We start from the raw sequence: 22,545 nt of genomic DNA, 5'->3' as shown, positions 1-22,545 counted from the left end.
CCCTCGCTGGAGGAGCATCCAGACCAGATATGGCAGTCTGCTGGGTGGCTCAGGCTATGGAAAGATGGGCGGACGCATTGGAAGCATCGTTTGCTTCGGAGGGTACCAGTGAACAGGTTGTGTTAGTGGGTAACCTCCGGGATTCCACTACGTACATTAACGAAGCGGCCTTGGATTTGAGCCTTCTTATTTCTAGGATTTCCACGGCGGCCGTGGCCGCTCCACTCTCCTTGTGGTTACGTTCTTGGAGGGTGGATGCTGAATCCAAAAAGGGCTTGGAATGCTTACCTTATAATGGACAGGTCCTGTTCGTGCCAGCTTTGGACAAGATGGTGGACACGCTGGCGGCTGCCAAATCTAGCTCCAACTCCATCTGCGTCTAAAAACCCGTCCTTTCAGCCCTATAGCCCACAGGGCAAGCCTAAGGTGCAACCCTTTCCGAGACCTTCAGGTCCCAAAAAGACTGCTAAGCTCAAGAAACTAGCTTGGAGTACCAGACGTCCGGCCGCCAAACCCTCAGCCTGACGGGCTGGGCCTCCCCTTGGGAGACCCCAAGGTGGGAGGCCGACTTCTGCGATATACCCAGTGCTGGTACCAGACCACCACAGACACTTGAGTAAGGGAAGTGGTATCTCAGGGATATGCCGTCTCCTTCCGCAGAAGGCCTCCTCATCAGTTCTTTGCAGCAGGCCTTCCTTCAGATCCAATGAAGGCTCTAGCGATCCAGGAGGTGGTGTGCTCTATGCTTCATATGGGAGTCATAGAGCCTTTTCTGTTACCCCTAAGTGGGACGGGATATTACTCCAACCTCTTTCTGGTCCAAAAACCAAATGGATCATTCCAACCTATCCTCAACCTCAAGTCCCTGAACAGGTTTTTAAGGGTCCCTCGGTTCTGAATGGAGACTCTGCGTTCTATTGTTTTAGCTATGCAGCCTGGGGATTTTATGGTGTCCCTGGATATTCAGGATACTTACCTGCATATCCCCATTGCCAAGGCTCATCAGCGTTACCTCAGATTTGCGGTGTCGGACCACCAATACCAGTTTCACGCTCTACCGTTTGGCCTTTCCACGGCCCCTTGGGTGTTCACAAAGGTAATGGCAGTCATGGCGGCACACCTGTGGTTGCAGGGGGTGCACCTGTTACCTTACTTGGACGACCTTCTGTTGTTGGCAGGGTCGCCATAGGTCCTTTGCAACCATCTACAACTGACAATGTCAGTGTTGCAGGCTCATGGCTGGCTAGTGAACTGGAAGAAGTCCTCTCTAATTCCTTCTCAGAGGATGGTCCATCTCTGAGCATTGTTGGACTCTCAGCAGCAGAGGGTCTTCTTGATGGAAGAAAAGATAGCCCTGTTGCAGTCCAGGATACGCAATGGTCTAAAGAGTCGCCGAGTGTCTCTTCTCTCGGCAATGAAGTTACTGGGTTTCATAGTGTCAAAGTTCGACATGGTGGAGTATGCCCAGTTCCATTACAGGCCTGTGCAGATGTTTATCCTCCAGATGGGACAGAATTCCCCATAGAATAAAGGCACAGATGATCAGGCTCACTCCTGAGGTGCGCTTGTCCCTGACCTGGTGGTTACAGAAGTCCCATCTCAGCAGGGGACATACGTTTTGGATTTCGGAGTGGGTCCTTCTAACAACGGATGCCTGCCTTCGGGGCATGGGCGCTGTGACGGGCCCACACATCTTCCAGGGCCGGTGGACGTCAGAGGAGTCGGTCCTGCCGATCAATATATTGGAGCTTCGGGCAGTGGGCCTGATTCAGACCTGCTCGCGAGCACTGAGCACTCACAAGCGGGTCGATGTTGGTCCAGTGCGCATGCGCGAGACCCAGATAGCGACGGCCAGGCCGTCTCTCCGGGTCTCGCTACAAAGGGGGCATGCTGTCGATGGTGAGTGACAGCACACCCCCTTTGGTGGGCGTGCCGGGGGTGTGGCTGGCCAGATGGAGGCGTTCCCATGGGAACGCCTACCATCTGGGGCCGGCCCCACTGACATCACAAGTGATGTCAGTGGGAGTGCTCTGGGCTCTGATATAGCCAATAGCACTCCAGGGCTTGCGGCAGACGAGACCCTACCACAAGGGTCTCTTCGCAAGCCCGATGGTCACGATGGTCTTGACCATCGCGACCATCTTTCTGGCCGCTCACTATAGCTGTGGGTGGTCACCCACAGCTATGCGAGCGGCCAAGAGGCCGCTCAAAAAAAATAGAGGGACGGCCCTGATTCAGAGCGAGCGCTCTGTCAGAGCGTCCGGCTCTGAATCAGGGCCAGTGTTCAGAGCGCTGCAGCAAGCAAGACTTTTCCTGCAGGGGAAACCCGGTGCAAGTTCAGTCAGACAACGCCACCACGGTGGCTTACCTAAACCGTCAAGGAGGAACTCGAAGTCAAGCGGCTCTAAGGGAGGTATCCCGCATTCTGACTTGGGCAGAAGGCAATCTCCCAGCCATTTCGGCTGTGTTCATACCGGGAGTGCTCAACTGGGAAGGGGACTTCCTCAGCTGCCACGATGTGCACCCGGGGGAATGGTCTCTTTACCAGGAGGTGTTTGAACTCCTGGTGGACAAGTGGGGCCTTACCGATATAAACCTCATGGCCTCCAGACACAACCGCAAGCTGTGGGCATGCGGATCCCCAACAGGCTGGAGACGCAGGGGCTCTCCTGGTGGATGCTCTGTCTGTACGGTGGAACTTCCAGTTTACGTACCTGTTTCCTCCGTTCTCCCTTCTGCCTCAAGTACTTCGAAAGTTCAAGCAGGAAGGATTAAGATCCTGCTGGTGGCTCCTGTGTGGCCCAGACGGAGTTGGTACTCGGATCTTCAGTGTCTGTCCATCGATACTCCATTGCTGTTACCTCAATGTCCGGACCTGTTGTCTCAGGGTTTTTGCCTCTACCCGGTCCTGAGTTGTCTGTCTTTGACGGCGTGGCTCTTGAGACTTCCCTCTTGTGGTCTAAGGGTTTCTCCAGAGTGGTGGTGAATACCATGCTACGAGCTCGGAAACCTGCTTCAGCTAGAATTTACCACAGGGTGTGGCATACTTATTTTGAGTGGTGTCGCCCTAGAGGGTATGATCCTCAGGAGTTTCGGATATCCAGAGTGCTGGCTTTCCTACAGGTGGGCTTGGATCTAGGTCTACGCCTCGCCTCACTGAAGGTGCACATTTCTGCCCTGTCGGTTTGGTTTCAGCATAGGATTGCTACGCTGTCTGATATCCGCACCTTTATGCAGGGTTTCCTTCGCATCCAGCCTCCCTTTGTTCCTCCGGTGGCTCCTTGGGATTTGGCTGTGGTCCTGAGGGCGCTCCAAGGTCCTCCATTCAAACCTTTGGGTTCCGTGGATTTGAAATGGCTTACGACAAAGACAGTGTTCCTTCTGGCTATTGCTTCGGCCAGAAGGGTGTCGGATTTGGGGGCTCTCTCCTGTTGTCCCCCCTTTCTGATTTTTCATTCAGACAGGGCGGTACTTCGTACCCACCCTGATTTCTTTCCTAAGGTGGGATCTAGTTTCCACATTAACAAAGAAATTGTGGTCCCAGCCTTTAATTCATTGGATCTCTCGGCTGGTGAGGCCTCTTTGGATGTGGTACGGGCTCTGCGGATTTATGTGGACCGTACCAGTTCTTTAAGAAAATCGGACTCTTTGTTTGTCCTGTATGGATTTCATAAGCGGGGTTGGCCTGCCAATAAACAGACTTTGGCACGGTGGATTTGCATGGCTATCTCTGAGGCTTACGCTCATGAGGGTCTTCCAGTGCCACCCTCTGTGAAGGCTCATTCTACGAGGTCTGTGGGTCCATCGTGGGCAGCTCACCAGGGGCACCTCGGCTGTTCAGCTTTGCAAGGCGGCCACGTGGTCCTCTGTTCATACTTTTGTCAGACATTACGCATTTGACACTTTTGCTTCTCAGGATGCTTCCTTCGGGCGGCGGGTTCTCCTCTCTGCACAGGAGCGTCCCCACCCTTGAAGGATACTGCTTTGGGACATCCCCAAGGTATCCCTGTGGATCCCTAAGGACCCTGGTAAGAACTTACCTTTGTTATCTCTGTTTCTACGAAGTCCTTAGGGTCCACAGGGCGTCCGACCTGACGCCCTGTGCTTCCGTAGGGTGTTGTTCTGGTCGCCAGTTTCTGTCCGCTTTTCTGTGAGAATGTGAATCTTGTGTGTTCCAGACTTTCTTCTTCCTTTTCACCTCCTCTGGCCTGTGGCTTGATACTAAAACTGAGGTGCCTAGGCCTTGGGGCGGGGTATAGGAGGGGGCCCGGTGCATCCTGGGATGACAGATTTAACTGTGTGGTGCCCGCAGGGCCGGATTAAGGTCTGTGGGGGCCCCTGGGCAACAAACATGTGGGGGCCCCTATCAATAAAAGTTGGAAAAAAAAATAATTATATATATATATATATATATTAACACATGTATATGTAATATATATATATATATATATATATATATATATATATAAGACTGTGGTGCCAGCAATTGAAATTCCAATCAACACATATCATTTTATATATATATATATATATATATATATATAAAAATTATTACACACACATGCATATATATATATATATATATATATACACACATATATACACACACATATACACGCACATACATACTGTGTGTGTATATATATATATATATATATATGTGTGTGTGTGTGTGTGTGTGTGTGTGTGTTATTTTTTATTTTTTTTTTAACACATACAGTATATACTCAGACACTCCCCTCATTCACCAGTTACCTCCCTCCTCTGTCATGCACCAAGGACACCCCAGCAGCACCCAATCATACATTCATCACCAACACACAGTCCAGACACAACCCTCATCATTCACTATCAGCACCCACCGTCATATACTGCACTAAAAACACACAGACACCCCCCTCCTACATTAAAAACACACAGACCCCCGCTCCTACATTAAAAACACAGACACCCCCATCCTACATTAAAAACACACAGACACCCCCCTCCTACATTAAAAATACACAGACACCCCCTCCTACATTAAAAACACCCAGACACCCCCCTCCTACACTACCAGCAACGAGGCACCCCCCTACCTTCCGGCTGCAGTGTGCTGCTTGTGCTCCCTCCATGGTGTCCACTGACCTGAGCAGAGGAAGCAGGTCCCGGGCCCCGACCACCTTGTGTGTGGGCGGAGAAGAAAGAAGCCGATAGCTAGCCCGGTCAGTTTGAAAAGGGAGCGGAGCCAAATCGTGGGAGGGGCGGGGCCTAAATGCGGGTCCCGGCACCGTTAATAAACCATTTTTTTAAAATGGTTTATGGGGATGTGGCTGGAGGCTGTGTGTGGGGGCCCACTATGTGTGGGGGCCCCAGGACGACCGCCCCTGTCGCCCTGCCCTTAATCCGGCCCTGGGTGCCCGTGGACGAAGCCTATACCCAAGTTATCCCTGTGGACCCTAAGGACTTCATAGAAACAGCGATAACAAAGGTAAGTTCTTACCATATCTCTTGTTTTCTTCTTCGTTAGCGTTCCCTGATGTCCTGATTCTGAGGTGCACGTAATTCACATGCAATTACAGATGTTTACTCAATGTAATGTGAGGTCCTCATGGTACAAAGGAGATCTCCTTATGTGCCATGAGGACCTCACGTTACACTGGGCCTCCAAAGAAGGGGCGCTGATCAGGAGAGCAGCCTGCAGTGCAGCATTCTCACTGTGTTCTGCAAATTCCCACAGATGGAGAACGGAAAATATATCCCACTGTTAATTGCAGCAGGCGGAGGCGGCAGAGCCTACAGGGCAAAGGTGACCATCGATCAGTCTGAAAGGCTGGAGAATAATTTCACTGTACCTGGACTGAACGGAAAATCTGGGGCAGCAGGTAAATGACTTGTAGCACAAAATCTTAGCAGATTAATCATTATTTTTCTTGTGAAGATGTTACACATACTGGGGTCTATGTACTAAGTATTAAGCCTTGGAGATAGATAAAGTACCAACTAATCAGCTCCCAACTGTCACTTTACAGCCTGTGTTTGAAAAATGAGTTAGGAGCTGATTGGTTGGTACTTTATCTCCCCCCAAGGCTTAGTGCATAGATCTATAAATCACTTATTATTGTCATTTGCACCAGAGTACTGATATAGGGGGTCATTCAGACCCGCTCGTGAGCGTCAGGACGCTCGCAAGCGGGTCGATGTTCCCCACTGCGCATGCGCGAGACCCGGGGAGCGACAGGCTTTCCATCGTTCCGGGTCTCGCACCAAAGGGGGCGTGCTGTCGATGTTGATTGACAGCACGCCCCCTTTGGTGGGCGTGTGGGGGGCGTGCCTGCCAGACGGAGGCGTTCCCATGGGAACGCCTACCGTCTGAAGCCGGCCCCACTGACATCAGTAGTGATGTCAGTGGGAGTGATATTGGCTCTGATAGAGCCAAAATCACTCCAGGGCTTGTGGCAGGGAGACCCTACCGCAGGGTCTCCGTCGCAAGTCCGATGGTCGCGATGGTCAAGACCATCGTGACCATCTTTTTGCACGCTCGTATATGCTGTGGGTGGTCACCCACAGCTATACGAGCGGCCAGGAGGCCGCTCCATTTTCATGGAGGAGGGCCCTGATTCAGAGCGAGTGCTCTGGTCAGAGCGTTCGGCTCTGAATCAGGCCCATAGACCCTTGTCATTATGAATGGCCTGTTGACATGCTCACTGCATCCCTGCAATGATAGTTATTCTACGAATAAAAGCAATGTTTTATACAGCTTCTCCCACCATCCAAAACTATGCTTGCAAACATGGGTTATGGTTTTATCCTGCCCAGGGTTCTATCTGCTAAAGCTCTCTGCGATATACTGTATAATGGCCCTCATTCAGAGCCGGACGCTCTAAGCAGAGCGCTCGCTCTGAATGAGGGCCGTCCTCCATAAAAATGGAGCATCCTCCTGGACGCTCGTATAGCTGTGGGTCACCACCCACAGCCTATACGAGCGTGCAGGTTGATGGTCGCGATGGTCTTGACCATCGCCACTGCGAGCCGGAGCCTGCGGTTGAGTTTCTCAACAGCAAGGCCCGGAGTGATTTTGGCTCTATCAGAGCCAAAATCACTCCCACTGACATCACTAGTGATGTCAGTGGGCCGGCTTCTGACGGTAGGCGTTCCCTTGGGAACGCCCCCGTCTGGGAGGCACGCCCCCGGCATGCCCACCAAAGGGGGCGTGCTGTCAATCAACATCGACAGCACGCCCCCTTTGATCAGACACAACGAGCGAAGGAAAGTCCTTCGCTCGTCGCGTCTGGCGCATGCGCACGACGGAGCTCCCTCCGTCGTGCGCATGCTCAGTGCACACCATCGACCCACTTGCGAGCGGACAGCCGCTCGCGAGTGGGTCTGAATCAGGCCCAATGTCTACTAGAGATGAGCGGTTTGGTTCTGCTGAAAATCGAGCACACCCAAACTTTGGGGTGGCGGGCCGAACCAAGTCACCGTCGATGGTCGATGATCGCGTTGGTAGATGGAGCCGGGCCTCCGGCTAGCTGAGTAAGCCCAGGACACTGCGTTAATCAACGCAGATCCTGAGCTGGCCACTCCCGTAAAACAGGGCGTACACGCCCCCGTATCCGGGAACGGCTGCCACCCCCGCCCCTTAAATTCCTCTGCCTGTCAATCAGGCAGAGGCATTCAAGGGTTTGCGTGCAACTATGCAGGACCCATTCTGCACACTCGCACAATGGGTCCTGCGCACTGATGAATCAGGGCCCCTATCCGGATAATCGTTTGACATGAATAAGGACATTTTATTGTTTTTGAATTTGAATTATTGTACATGCACAGTGGTTGCTTTCTCATAGGGGTGGGGTGATTCAATTTGTTGTGCAGAGCGCCCCTCTCATTGGCACGATTACTTCCTTACACCCCATAGAGCTGTGCAAGTACATGAGTTAAGATTCCTTACATTTATAGCAATGTGCGCAGCTAGACATCGCGGCGATATATTGGAGACAACTGATGTTTTTGCTATTATTTCCTGATTATGTTACTGCATGAAGTTTCCTACTCAGAAGTGTCTTCTTCTCCCATCCTACTGTTACCATCTCACCATTTCTGCCATGTCCCCACCTGTACGACGATGTCTTCTCCAATGACGATTTCCACCAGGTAACTGGCAAATTCTCTTATTTCATGGTACAGGTGGGGGAGGAGGCTGGAGCGACCCCGCATCGTTCCCTTGGGCAGGGAAATCCCTCATGGATGGTGGTACTGGAGGAGAGTCTTGCCCCCAGGCCGTGAAGAAGTGGGGTTGGGAAACCAGAGGGGGCTTCGGAGGCGGTGGAGGCGGCTGCTCTGCAGGTGGAGGTGGCGGAGGATACATCGGTAATGAATGATTTTATACTGATGACCATATAAGTGTTTGTATGTCAGATCCAAACATATCTCTATAACACTCTTACACAACAATATGCTATAAATAAGGGAAAGAGGGGGCTGCAATATATATATATACCGGCCATATGGTTTCCTTATATCACATTACTGTCTTACAGGATCATTTCATTAACTAACATTCTGCTGTATTTGAGATGATCCTTGTACTGCTAGTGTAGCATTCTGGGTACTGCTGGTACTGCTAGTGTAGCATGCTGGGTACTGCTGGTACTGCTAGTGTAGCATGCTGGGTTCTGCTGGTACTGCTAGTGTAGCATGCTGGGTACTGCTGGTACTGCTAGTGTAGCATGCTGGGTACTGCTAGTGTAGCATGCTGGGTACTGCTGGTACTACTAGTGTAGCATGCTGGGTACTGCTAGTGTAGCATGCTGGGTACTGCTGGTACTGCTAGTGTAGCATGCTGGGTACTGCTAGTGTAGCATGCTGGGTACTGCTTGTACTGCAGGCATAGCATGCTGGGTACTGCTGGTACTGCTGGTGTAGCATGCTGGGTACTGCTAGTGTAGCATGCTGGGTACTGCTGGTACTACTAGTGTAGCATGCTGGGTACTGCTGGTACTGCTAGTGTAGCATGCTGGGTACTGCTAGTGTAGCATGCTGGCTACTGCTGGTACTACTAGTGTAGCATGCTGGGTACTGCTGGTACTGCTAGTGTAGCATGCTGGGTACTGCTGGTACTGCTAGTGTAGCATGCTGGGTACTGCTAGTGTAGCATGCTGGGTACTGCTGGTACTACTAGTGTAGCATGCTGGGTACTGCTGGTACTGCTAGTGTAGCATGCTGGGTACTGCTGGTACTGCTAGTGTAGCATGCTGGGTACTGCTAGTGTAGCATGCTGGGTACTGCTTGTACTGCTAGTGTAGCATGCTGGGTACTGCTGGTACTGCTAGTGTAGCATGCTGGGTACTGCTAGTGTAGCATGCTGGGTACTGCTTGTACTGCAGGCATAGCATGCTGGGTACTGCTGGTACTGCTGGTGTAGCATGCTGGGTACTGCTAGTGTAGCATGCTGGGTACTGCTGGTACTACTAGTGTAGCATGCTGGGTACTGCTGGTACTGCTAGTGTAGCATGCTGGGTACTGCTAGTGTAGCATGCTGGGTACTGCTGGTACTACTAGTGTAGCATGCTGGGTACTGCTGGTACTGCTAGTGTAGCATGCTGGGTACTGCTGGTACTGCTAGTGTAGCATGCTGGGTACTGCTAGTGTAGCATGCTGGGTACTGCTGGTACTACTAGTGTAGCATGCTGGGTACTGCTGGTACTGCTAGTGTAGCATGCTGGGTACTGCTGGTACTGCTAGTGTAGCATGCTGGGTACTGCTGGTACTGCTAGTGTAGCATGCTGGGTACTGCTGGTACTGCTAGTGTAGCATGCTGGGTACTGCTGGTACTGCTAGTGTAGCATGCGGGGTACTGCTAGTGTATCATGCTGGGTACTGCTGGTACTGCTAGTGTAGCATGCGGGGTACTGCTAGTGTAGCATGCTGGGTACTGCTAGTGTAGCATGCGGGGTACTGCTAGTGTAGCATGCGGGGTACTGCTAGTGTATCATGCTGGGTACTGCTGGTACTGCTAGTGTATCATGCTGGGTACTGCTAGTACTGCTAGTGTATCATGCTGGGTACTGCTGGTACTGCTAGTGTAGCATGCGGGGTACTGCTGGTACTGCTAGTGTAGCATGCGGGGTACTGCTGGTACTGCTAGTGTATCATGCTGGGTACTGCTGGTACTGCTAGCGTAGCATGCGGGGTACTGCTAGTGTAGCATGCTGGGTACTGCTGGTACTGCTAGTGTAGCATGCTGGGTACTGCTGGTACTGCTAGTGTAGCATGCTGGGTACTGCTGGTACTGCTAGTGTAGCATGCTGGGTACTGCTGGTACTGCTAGTGTAGCATGCGGGGTACTGCTAGTGTAGCATGCTGGGTACTGCTGGTACTGCTAGTGTAGCATGCTGGGTACTGCTGGTACTGCTAGTGTAGCATGCTGGGTACTGCTGGTACTGCTAGTGTAGCATGCTGGGTACTGCGCTGCTGCTGGTGTAGCATGCTGGGTACTGCTAGTGTAGCATGCTGGGTACTGCTGGTACTGCTAGTGTAGCATGTTGGGTACTGGTACTGCTAGTGTAGCATGCTGGGTACTGGTACTGTGAGTGTTCTATGATGGGTACTGGTACTGCTGGTGTGGCATGCTGGGTACTGGTACTGCTAGTGTTCTATGATGGGTACTGGTACTGCTGGTGTGGCATGCTGGGTACTGGTACTGCTAGTGTTCCATGCTGGGTACTGGTACTGCTAGTGTAGCATGCTGGGTACTGGTACTGCTAGTGTTCCATGATGGGTACTGGTACTGCTGGTGTAGCATGCTGGGTACTGGTACTGCTGGTGTAGCATGATGGGTATAATGGTACTGATTAGTGTAGCATGATGGGTACTGGTGCTGCTAGTATTCCATGATGGGTACTGGTACTGCTAGTGTTCCATGATGGGTACTGGTGCTGCTAGTGTAGCATGCTGGGTACTGGTACTGCTAGTGTAGCATGCTGGGTACTGGTACTGTGAGTGTTCTATGATGGGTACTGGTACTGCTGGTGTGGCATGCTGGGTACTGGTACTGCTAGTGTTCTATGATGGGTACTGGTACTGCTGGTGTGGCATGCTGGGTACTGGTACTGCTAGTGTTCCATGCTGGGTACTGGTACTGCTAGTGTTCCATGATGGGTACTGGTACTGCTGGTGTAGCATGCTGGGTACTGGTACTGCTGGTGTAGCATGCTGGGTACTGGTACTGCTAGTGTAGCATGATGGGTATAATGGTACTGCTAGTGTTCCATGATGGGTACTGGTGCTGCTAGTGTAGCATGATGGGTATAATGGTACTGTTAGTGTAGCATGATGGGTACTGGTGCTGCTAGTGTAGCATGATGGGTATAATGGTACTGCTAGTGTTCCATGATGGGTACTGGTGCTGCTAGTGTAGCATGATGGGTATAATGGTACTGTTAGTGTTCCATGATGGGTACTGGTGCTGCTAGTGTAGCATGATGGGTATAATGGTACTGTTAGTGTAGCATGATGGGTACTGGTGCTGCTAGTGTTCCATGATGGGTACTGGTGCTGCTAGTGTAGCATGCTAGGTGCTTCTGTATATGTAGTGGTCGTGGTACTGCTAGTATACTATGCTGAGTACTCCTGTGTATGTAATGGTTCTGTTAATGGTAACACGCTGGGCACTGCTATATGTCCTGGTCCTAGTACTCTTTTCTGTCTATAGTTCCTGTAATAGACAGTTCCTGAATGAAATTAATATCTGGGGTCATAAAACCAAGTTGGCTGAGTTGATGTTGATGTTAGTACATTACATGAAGCTGTCATGTGTGTTTCTCCAGGAGGTAACGCTGGTGAAGACAACAGCCCAGATGCAGATGGCCGGGATGGGTTGTCCTATATCAGTCCGGCTGGTGTTTTATACTCCCCACCCCTCAAAGGTAAATACATACACAGAACACCTATACCAGGAAAATGGTCATGTCGCCCCCATACTGTATATAGCCACTGTGCCTGGGTGTGGTACAAAATGTCAACCTTCTGGTGTTGACATACTGAATGTCGGCATTATGATATTCTAGGTGCAGAATCCTACTTCTTGCTCCTTTGAAAATGTGGATTAATGCCGTAGTAAAAACTACAAAATATTTCTTTATATTGTGTGTGGCTGGGTCTGAATCTGTACAAGGGAACTTGGCGTGGGAAAAATCCGCGGCCGCTGCATCCCGGCACTTCCTACACAGATCCAGACTCAGTCGCGCACAGATGTACAAGTGTCGCATATCAAAGTAATCAGCGCAGTCTCGTGAGCAGAGAGCGGAAAAGAAGCAAAGAAGACGCTCGTACGGGACCTGGCGTGCCGAGAAGGGCTGTTTGTGTACACATTTGCGTGGGTACTGCATTACTGCATAAAGAAATTATTGCAGGTAGGTATCCGGTCATTAGGTCTACATTGTCTAGATAGACAATGTTTAGGTAGACAATGGAAGATAGACAGGCAATAGGTCGACAGGGTCAGAAGGTCGACATACTAAAGGTCAACTAGTAACAAGGTTGACGTGGTCATTAGGTTAACAGTCATATGGTCGACATGCAAATGGTCGACACGTGTTTTTGTTGTTGGTTTTTTTAGGGGTAGGCACTTACCGGGATGTTAGGGTTAGGCACATACCCCGATGGTTAGGGTTAAGCACTTACTCCAACAGTTAGGGTTAGGCACCAGGAGGGACAGTTAGGGTTAGCCACCAGGCGGGAGGGTTAGGGACCAAGGGGGGGGTTAGGATTAAGGTAAAGATTAGGGTTAAAAAAATTAAATAAATGTGTCGACCATTTGCATGTTCACCATATGACTGTCGACCTAATGACCATGTCGACCTTCAGTATCTGCCGACCTTATTACTAGTCGACCTTTAGTGTGTCGACCTCCAGACCTTGTCGACCTTCAGTCCCTGTCGACCTACTGCCTGTCTATCTTCCATTGTGTACCTAAACATTGTCTGTCTAGACAATGTAGACCTAATGATCCACACCCCTGCTGGTATTAGTTTTAAAACGGGACCGGCTCAAAAATAGCCAAAGTAGGCCCAGCACAGGGGTGAGAGAAGAAAACTCAGAAGCCCAAGAAGGGGTTAAAAGTTGCAGTAAGACATGAACAAGCCAATAGTTCTTCACGATTGGAGAATCTGTGAAAACAAACTGGAGCCTTTCATATAAGGCGTCCATTCATTTATTGTGATAAAACATAATAACCTCTTATGCTAAGCTTACCTTCTAAAGGAAATAACCACACAGACAACAAGTGCTTGGTTCAAATTAGAATTGATATATTTACTAAATTCAAAATTATTTTAATTAAAGAGGGTGGCAAAAGAAGGCGCTACCACTAACTAGCTCTAGCCAAGATAAATCTTACCACAAAATTGGGGGACGACTAAAATGCACCCACCTCTCCAAATGCGTAACCTGCACTGTGTGTCTCACCGCCCTTTACTTTGGCACAGTCTGGACACTTCCGTAAAGAAAAGTGACCGATTGTCCAACTCACATAGGTAGGACCCACTCGCCGTCCTTCAAAAGGGCAAGTGCCTCACAATGACCGCTTACGCCACACGTGGCCGCTGGTTAGTAGCGCCTGGCCGCCACGGCAGGTTCCCTGAACCGCAGCCTGCCACCCAAAAACAAAACTAGCTAATCAAAAGCAGAAAAAATACCTTTAAGAAAAATCTGGCCTAAAATAATTTGCATTATCAAGAACCAAAAGAGAGTGCCTGATTACGACACCCCCGGCAGCCGTCACGAACTGAGCCACTGCAATGTTTACTTTCTTCCTGGCTTTGTCCAAAGCAGCTACATCTCTGGACCCTCTCCAAACAAAACGGGGTACAATTTCCGACCACACTATGGACCTCATTCAGAGGCGGTCGTTAGATGCAAGCGGTCGCACAGAATCAGGGCGGCCGCTTGCATCCTGAATGGCCGCCTCCTTGTCGATCGTTAAGCTGTGGGTTACCACCCACAGCTTAACAACCGACCAGGTTGATGGTCGCGATGGTGATCACCATCGCGACCATCGGGGCTTACGGCCAGACCCTAGGGTAGGGTCTGAGCACTCGTAAGCCCCAGGGAGCTTTCTGCTCTGATGGAGCAGGAAGCTCCCCACTGACACCACTGATGATGTCAGTGCGGCCGCCCACAAAACGGTAGGCGTTCGTAAAGGAACGCCTCCATTTTGGAAACCACCCCCCGGCCCGCCTACCAAACGGGGGCAGCTGTCGATCAACATTGAAAGCCGCCCCTTTGGTAACGAGCTCCGGAGCGACAGAGCTTCTCTCACTCCGGGGCTTGCGCATGCACAGTGCGGCCGCTGCACGTGCGCAGGCCAAACCATCGAGTCGGTTACGAGCGCATCGGAGCTCGCGACCGACTCTGAATGAGGTCCAATATGTACCCCCAGCCAATGGGACAACACCCTATCCAAATCCTCTTTAATTCTAAGTATCAGCTCAATGCCCTTAATCTGACCCACATCATTTCCTCCTAAATGTAAAATCAACCAATTGGGACGGCCCCTGCTTAAAAATCAAATCCAAAAGGGCGGCCCAATGCAATCCAAACCATCTAACTGTGCGGCCGCCCGTTAGCATAACCGCTCTGTTAGCTAAAGGATGTCTTTCAGCCCAAAACATATAGGAGTGGCCCACCAGCCATACTTGCTCCGTAGAGCCCGTGGATGCTGAAAAAGAAGACACCTAACCGTCAGTGTACTGTAAACCCAAAACCATGTAATTGAACTCCACATGCAACATACATATTAGTACATAAACCCAGGCGAAGGAGAAAACTTAAAAAACCTCCTGTGGACCACTTGTATAGCCAATTAGAATCTTAAATAGCCTCCTGCTTATGCAGCCCTCGTCTAGTCTACTATTCATTATTGAAGAATGTCTATTTCATAGTAGGTTTGGTTGACAAATGCTACTGTGGGATCGTCACTACATAAATGTCCTGATATTACACCTGAGAAATTACCTTGTATCCATTATCATAACTCTTCATTACATCCTCTGTCATACCCCAGTAACGGAGAGACACGGAGAGGTGGACATAAGGCTGGATCTGAACTGCAGTCACTGTGAAATTGATGAATGTTACATAGATGCGGAGTCCCAGGAGCTGATGTGTCACTGTGAGCCGGGACGGGTCTTGGCGGAGGACAGAGTGTCCTGTATTGGTGAGAAGAACATTTGCTTCTGCTAATAATGTGGAAAATCTATTTACTATAAGGCAGTATTAGGTGTTTTTCAGATAAACCCAAGAGAGAAAAGAGAAACACGAATCTTAAAAGTGGTGATCAGATGCACGTTCCTCATCGAATACCTCCCAACACCTAAAATCCTAAAGTTCAACATGGAAAGAGGGAGTGACCATGTCGCAATGCGTTGCCCTAACTCCTGGCAAAATGCCCATGAATTGAATTGCCAAGTGCACCACCATGAGTTCATGCCACACACTCAACTTCCATGAGTCCAGACACACGTGCCAGTTGGCAAGTACTGTGTGCACTACCACCAAGCTGCAGATTATTGGCAGTATCCGACAAAAGCTGCTTTTCCCACCTGTACAGATGCCTTGTAGAGACGTCTTTCTTGCAGGGGGCACAGGCAGCACTTTATATTCAGTTTGTAACTTATCAAGAAGCTTTGTATGCAGCAGTTACGTCTTTCACATACTGTAAGACACTCTGAGCAGCAGATCATTTAGGACTTTGGGCCTGATTCAGATCTGCTTGCTAGGATGCGGCCGCTCGCACTGACCGATAGTCGCCCATATGCGCATGCTTATAATTCGCAGTGCGCAAGTCAGTCTTTGCGAGGGGAAATCGACTGCTCATAGTACACAGACTGTCCGCTACTTTGAGTGACAGATAGAGCCGTTTGTGGGTGGTAACAGGGGAAGATGCTTGTGAACGTGGGAGTGGGGCTCTGGACACAGGTGTGTCTGGCCGTCAAAACTGAGTGTTGTGGGTGTGCATAATTAGCAAAGAAGCGTCAGAGTACACGTCACTTGGTTGCTTTTTACACTGAACTGCTCGCAGTGCTTGCGGGTGGGTAGAGTCTACCACAAGTGCTGCGATCCCTTCCAATGGTCCTCGATGTACCAATGTTTACACACACTTCCTGGAGATGGTGTGGGCTAGTGGGCGTCTCTAGACACACTATTGGGCGTATATTTACACAAACTGATCACTCGCCAAAACATAGTGGGCATGCTTATGAATTGTCCTACGAGCGGATGCCTTGAAGTCACATAGCCGAATTTGCATAAGCCGGGAGCGAGCGATCGCATCTAGCGAACGGGTCTGAATCAGGCCCTTTGTCCAACCACATTGAAGTTAGAGAAGAAGTTTTTATTATAGCATAAATTTTACAAACTGCGGCAACAAGCATCATATCAGTATCAGTTGTGGCAGTTTCTACATTTTTCTGTTTTCTATCCATTATTTTTATTAAAAAAACAAACAAACAAAAAAAAGCTATTAACAAATTTAAAAAAGATGTTCAACTATATGTATTTTACCACCTCCACCTAGACAACTATTTATCATGTGACCTGCCAGGCCTGGAGCTGGAAGAGTGATTTCATCTGGCTGGGCAGTTTTTGCATCTCCTAATGACTGGGGTTTTAGAGCTATTTGAACTATATAGGTCCCCACACAGGTCACGTTTTCCAGGTCACCCAGCAGGTGCACAGGTGTACTCATTACTCACTGACATTTTAAAAGCTCCACAGGTGGAGATAATTATTTCACTTGTGATTCTGTGAGGAGACCTGGAAAACATGCACTGTTTGGGGTCCTGAGGACCAAGTTTGAGAACCTGTGGGTTAGACCTTCGGCTGGAATACTCCATCTTGGGGATCTTCTACCCTTTATAGATGTATCACCTTATTTAAGTTTATTAATTTCCTGTGATTCTGAATGAGCTTGTTGCTCAGTGAATTTTCAGTGACAGATTCTTTATGTTAATCGCCGTGCTTCTGTTAATTGTTTCCTTGCTTTTGTTTACATGAAGTATTCTGCATATGTTTGTGACCCCTGTTGTAGCCTGCAATAATTCCTTTGCATGTCCTTTACACTTACAGTATTTCACTTTTCTTTTGGAACATCTACATAGGCCTTGCTTCCATATATTCTATTATGCTGCTGCTCAGGCTTCTCTCTGTTCTACGTCTTGTATAGAGTTTTCTCTTTAGCCTTGCTTGGTAAATCATTAATTTCACCTCAATATGTTGTTGGCAGATCTTTGTCAAAGAACATATTTCATCTGATTTAACAGAGGACTTGGGACCTCATTCAGACCCGCTCACAAGCGCTGAGCGCTCACAAGCGGGTCGATGTTTAGGCCCTGCGTGTGCGCAAGCCCCGGAGCGAGAGAGAAATTCTCTTGCTCCGGAGCTCACTACAAAAGGGGCGGCTGTCGATGTTGATCGACAGCTTGCACCGTTTTGTAGGCGCACCGTTTTGCTTGCCGTTTTGTGGGTGGCTGTACTGATATCAGCAGTGATGTCAGTGGGGAGCTGCCTGCTCGATCAGAGCAGGAAGCTACCTGGGGCTTGCGGTTGCCGAGATCCAAACTTAGGGTCTCGTCGCAAGCCCCGATAGTCGCGATGGTCTTGACCAACGCGACCATCAACCTGGTCGGTAGTACTGTTTCTTGGGAAAAATATACTTTCCACTTTCATCTCCCGGCTGCACTAGACAATCTTGATACTTTTAGCAACCTGTCCTTTAGCTAGGCTCCTTATTGCTCCTGGGTTCCTGCGTCATAGAATATTATTCACTGGTATATTTCTGGAAAATATAGGAGAGATTGGGCAATTCCCCTGCTGGTCCTTCTGAGGGTCATATACTGTCTATTATCTACAGTAACTTTTTCTGGCTTACCTTGGTCATGGTAAAAAGACGTTTTTATAGTTAACCTTATTACTCATAGCTGCGTCGTCAACTTGCCTTTAATGCTTTACTGATGCACCCACACCGGTGTGACAGGCAGCCTCAATAACTGAAGTGTTGTCATCCTCTATTATAGCGCTTTTATGTTCCTGCTGATTGTTTTTGCCTCTCCAGCTGATTCAATCTAGATTCCAAAACTGGACAGCCGACCTTAGGAGAACTTGGTGCCATGCATACAAAACATTCACGTTTCACGTCGCTGACTAAAGCTGGCCACACACTAGACCAACTTACATCCAACCAGCCAACTAGTTGATTGGTTGGAATGAAAATCTGGTAAGGAATGAAAGCAAATGACAATCAGCAATTTACTCCCAAATGTCGGAAAATGGACAAAAACTGTTGTTTGAACAATTGTTTAGATCAAACATTTAACAAACTTGTCTGACGACCATTTTCACCTGTTTTCTGGCATTTAGGAGCAAATTGCTGATCATGATTTACTCCCATACGTTACCAGATTTTCATTCCAACCAATCAACAAGTTGGCTGGTTGGATGTAAGTTGGTCTAGTGTGTGGCCAGCTTTACAGTTCTTATCGTTAATGCTGACTCTGCTTTGGACACATTGTCATTGCCTACGATCCCTGTTCTCCTCTTTTGTACACCAAGAAGATTGCCTGTCACACATTCTAAAGTCAGCTCGTCGTCTGGTCGAGCACCAAGTGCTGCGCCATAGCAATATGCGGACCGGGGCCCACTGACGCTCTCGCTGCGCTCTTATTGACTCAGTCTGTGTTTGTGCTAAAATGAATACTGGCAGAAACTGCTGCAGTTGCATGGACCAAAGGGGCAATAGGCCTCCGCCTCAGCTCTGAGCCCTGTAACTGCTGCAATCTACTCACAACTGTGGTCATTCCGACACTGTTCCTGTGCATGCTGTCCTTTCATTTGTTTGATAGCATTCTGAGATTTGCTTCTTCTTGTACTTTATATAGCTCCTCCCCATTTAACATTTGCATATTTGCACAATTTGATCATCATTTACACCAGTAATTCAAAATCGACCCAAAATTTAGTTTTCAGTTGCTCGCGAGCCGCTTCCTCGGCAGTAGGACGATAATTTGTGAGTAAAGGGTGGAGGGTATCCATTACCCAACAGTGAAAAGACTGAACGATAACAATATCGTTATCGTTCAGTCGTTCACTACACTGCAGGGTGCCCACACTGAACGATGTGTCGTTCAGTGCAGGTACAATCAATCATCTGCATACATGCTGAACCTGACGATCTCGTCAGGTTGACCAGCATGTTTGAACGATGATAGATGTCTAAAAGACCAAATTTTCAAACGAAGTTCGAACGATTATCGAACGATTTTATCGTTCAATCGTTCAACTTTATCGTGTAGTGGATACCCCCCTTTAAGTGGATAAAAAAAGAGATCTTTCATTATAGCGCAGATCTTACCAGCAGCTTCTACACTGTAGCAACACTTAATCATCAACTGTCCGCTTCTAGTTTCCTGCCATTTAGAGTAAAAACTTTATTAATAACTGAACAAAAGCATATACAGTGCAGTAACTGATACAATCAGTCTATGAATAAACAGCTATAAGTGACAACAAGTTTCATTGTTCACTTAAGGGTGTTCTGTGATCCACTGATCCAGAAGAAACGTACTAAAGCACTTTCTAATGGTGCCTCAAGTTCCTATCTGATTTCGTTTGACTTATTGTAGGAACGTGAAATATAGACCATTGAATGGAATGGAACAGTAGGTGCACAAGTATTGTAACGTGGACATAATTGAGAAATTATTGCCATTCAAGTAGCTTTTAAAAAAATCGAGGCTCGGGAGCGGGTGTGGTATATAATGTAGACATTCATTATTTCATCACTAGAATGTCGACAAGGTCAGAATGTCGACACGTTCTGAATATAAACATTTAACATGTCGACATCACAATGTCGACACTGACTAAATGTCAACCCGTTCAAAATGTCAACAGACAGGAATCGTATGTCAGCACTTGTATTTTAGCCTATCCCTAATTGCTGCCTAACCCTAATTTCACATTTGCAATGTCGTCATTTTGAATATGTCGTCATTTTATCACTGTAGACATTTTGAATATCGGCATGCAGACCACATCCCTTGGGTGCAGCCACACTAAAGAAACAATGTCTGAGCCCTACCTGTCAAACCACGGACAGAATATGTTACACAGAGCCTTAGAGGGCAATGGAACGAACCATGGTTTCTCCAAACCAACCATTTTCAGCGATTTTTGCCGCAGGTTTTAAAGCGCAATTATTTATTCAATTTTTTTTTTTTAAGAAAATAAGAATGAGCCTTGTTTTTCCTTCAAATCGACACTTTAATCCCGCGGCAAAAATCACATAGTATCTTCCATTGGGACAAATCAGGCGTCATTACACTGAATGTTGATGGCAGATACAATAACATCTGGTTCCTCTCCTGTGACCTTCTCCCAATTTACAGAAAGTACAAATAAACTTTTCTCCTTACTTTGTGCGGATTGTCTTCCAGGTGACCAGATCCAGCCAGCCCAGAAGGGGCATCTCCCCTTGTCGCTGGTACTGTCCATTGTGACGTCAGGACTCGTGGCTGCCCTCATACTGGCCTTTTCCGGCATTATGATTGGTGAGTAACCTGCATTGTCTATAGAACCATATCAAGCAGATGGACTGGCTGCTTCTCAGGTTTCACAAGACAGTAGATCACCTGCCACCAGGAGCTATGATAGCATTCAGCATACATTATGGTACTATCAGGGGAGCTGAGAGGTGGGCAGGAACAAAGTACTGCCAGGGGGTACTGCCACCCCTCAAACATGGTGTGCCTATGATGCCCCCCCCCTCCCCACTTCAAGTACCGTGGCCCCAGATATACACACTTGTTTATATATAGGTACAATGTAAAGCAAACAAGAAAATATGCGTGGCGCTAGTGTCTCCGCAGGAGAAAGGGCCAACTTATACCCCATTTATTGCAACAAAAAGGTATTTTACGCTTAGATATATATTCAAAATACATAAAGAAAATACATAAACAAGACATTAAAAACAAACTACATATATTATTTGGATAATCTTCAAGCAGCAGTCATCAACTAGAATCAAATGATGGACAGATCGTAGTATTACTCTTGTGGAGGCTGATCAGATTGGCAGCTCCAGTATAATATAATGATCTCCAAATATCCTATCTATCATCTAATATCTATCTATCTCACAGCTATCTCTCTCATATCTATATATCTCATATCTATATATGGTTTAGGGGTCTGTCTGTTTGCTAATCTCTTGAACCACTGGACGGATTTTGATGGGGTTTTCACTATTCTATACAGCATTGGTCGAGGAAGGTTTAGGTATATGAACCATTCATCTGTAACAAAAGGGAGTTGAGCAGTGATGATTTTAGTGCAGCAAGCCATAGCAAAAAAATCTTGCACCAAGCTGCTGTATAGGACCTGGCCAGGGTGCTGAAACAGCAAGACAGCATTTGAAACTGAGTCTTGGAATGAAACAAGTCACAGAAAAAACTGTTGTGGTGTGTGTGTGTGTGTGTGTGTGTGTGTGTGTGTGTGTGTGTGTGTGTGTCTGACTGCTGCTGCAGGACCGAGGTCTGTGCTCTGATTGGCTCTCTGAGACAGTAAGAGCCAATTAAAGCTAGCAATGTGCCCTGTTGCTTAGCAGCAGCCTTGAGAGGGGAGGAAGTCAGGGACTGAGCAGGGTCACGTCTGAGGCAGACAGCCTCCAACAAACCCAAGAAGGAGCCAGGGGAGGCATAGTTGTCAGGAATTTTTAAAAAATAAACATTAGAACACCATCGAATGATTTCCAATCATTTTGCAATCATCGGACCGCCACCATCAAATGGTTAAAACACTACCATCGAAACAAAAACATGCTGAACCTGCAGGTGGACTCCGGTCACCACTTCTCTTCCTGTGGCTGAGCAGAAATATCCCTCTCCAGCGTGATATTCCTGCTCAGCCACACGCCCTTGGTGAACAGGAGGCACTTTCCATGGAAGTCAATGCTCTTCTCGGACAGGGGCAGCACGGCAAAAAGCTCAACAGAAAGCCCAGGAAATACAAGGAACATTGTGCAAAGAGGACATTGCTCATCGCCACGTTCAGCAGCTGGGGAGGGGTGCGCACGGAGTCTGGTGAAAAATGCACAGGTGCCCCAGCCTCGAGGACATGCTGCTGATAATGCTTATGGTACCTGCAATACAAATCTCTCATCCACAATCTTCCTGCCCTTCCCAGCACATTCCAGTGGCCAGGCCCAAGCCAGCTGCAGGGCAGCAGCAGTAGGGGTTGTGGTGACACTGGTGAGATGCAGGGGGACTGTGGTGACATGGTGTAGGTTGTTATGAGATGCAGGGGGCTGTGGTGTAGGTTGATATGAGATGTAGGGGACTGTGGTGACATGGTGTAGGTTGTTATGAGATGCAGGTGACAGTGGTGACATGGTGTAGGTTGTTATGAGATGCAGGGGGCTGTGGTGACATGGAGTAGGTTGATATGAGATGCAGGGGACTGTGGTGACATGGTGTAGGTTGTTATGAGATGCAGGTGACAGTGGTGACA

At 48.4% G+C, this 22,545-nt stretch overlaps 1 protein-coding gene across 1 annotated transcript in view; it reads left to right on the top strand.

Moving 5' to 3' along the window:
• ALK (ALK receptor tyrosine kinase) overlaps positions 1–22,545 on the top strand; it is a 1,123,220-nt gene that overhangs the window by 1,029,032 nt on the left and 71,643 nt on the right. Inside the window, exons 15-19 of the mRNA XM_088467953.1 lie at positions 5,720–5,864; positions 8,167–8,349; positions 11,808–11,906; positions 15,044–15,196; positions 20,472–20,585. Of these exons, the coding sequence (XP_088324079.1) occupies positions 5,720–5,864; positions 8,167–8,349; positions 11,808–11,906; positions 15,044–15,196; positions 20,472–20,585 (694 nt within the window). The remainder of the gene's footprint in view (positions 1–5,719; positions 5,865–8,166; positions 8,350–11,807; positions 11,907–15,043; positions 15,197–20,471; positions 20,586–22,545) is intronic.

This window comes from Taudactylus pleione, unplaced genomic scaffold, assembly GCF_031769625.1.
Source record: "Taudactylus pleione unplaced genomic scaffold, aTauple2 ptg000079l, whole genome shotgun sequence".
Classification (NCBI taxonomy): Eukaryota; Metazoa; Chordata; class Amphibia; order Anura; family Myobatrachidae; genus Taudactylus; species Taudactylus pleione.
Note: the sequence above shows the minus strand (reverse complement) of the source record. Positions and strands in the feature narration are given on the sequence as shown.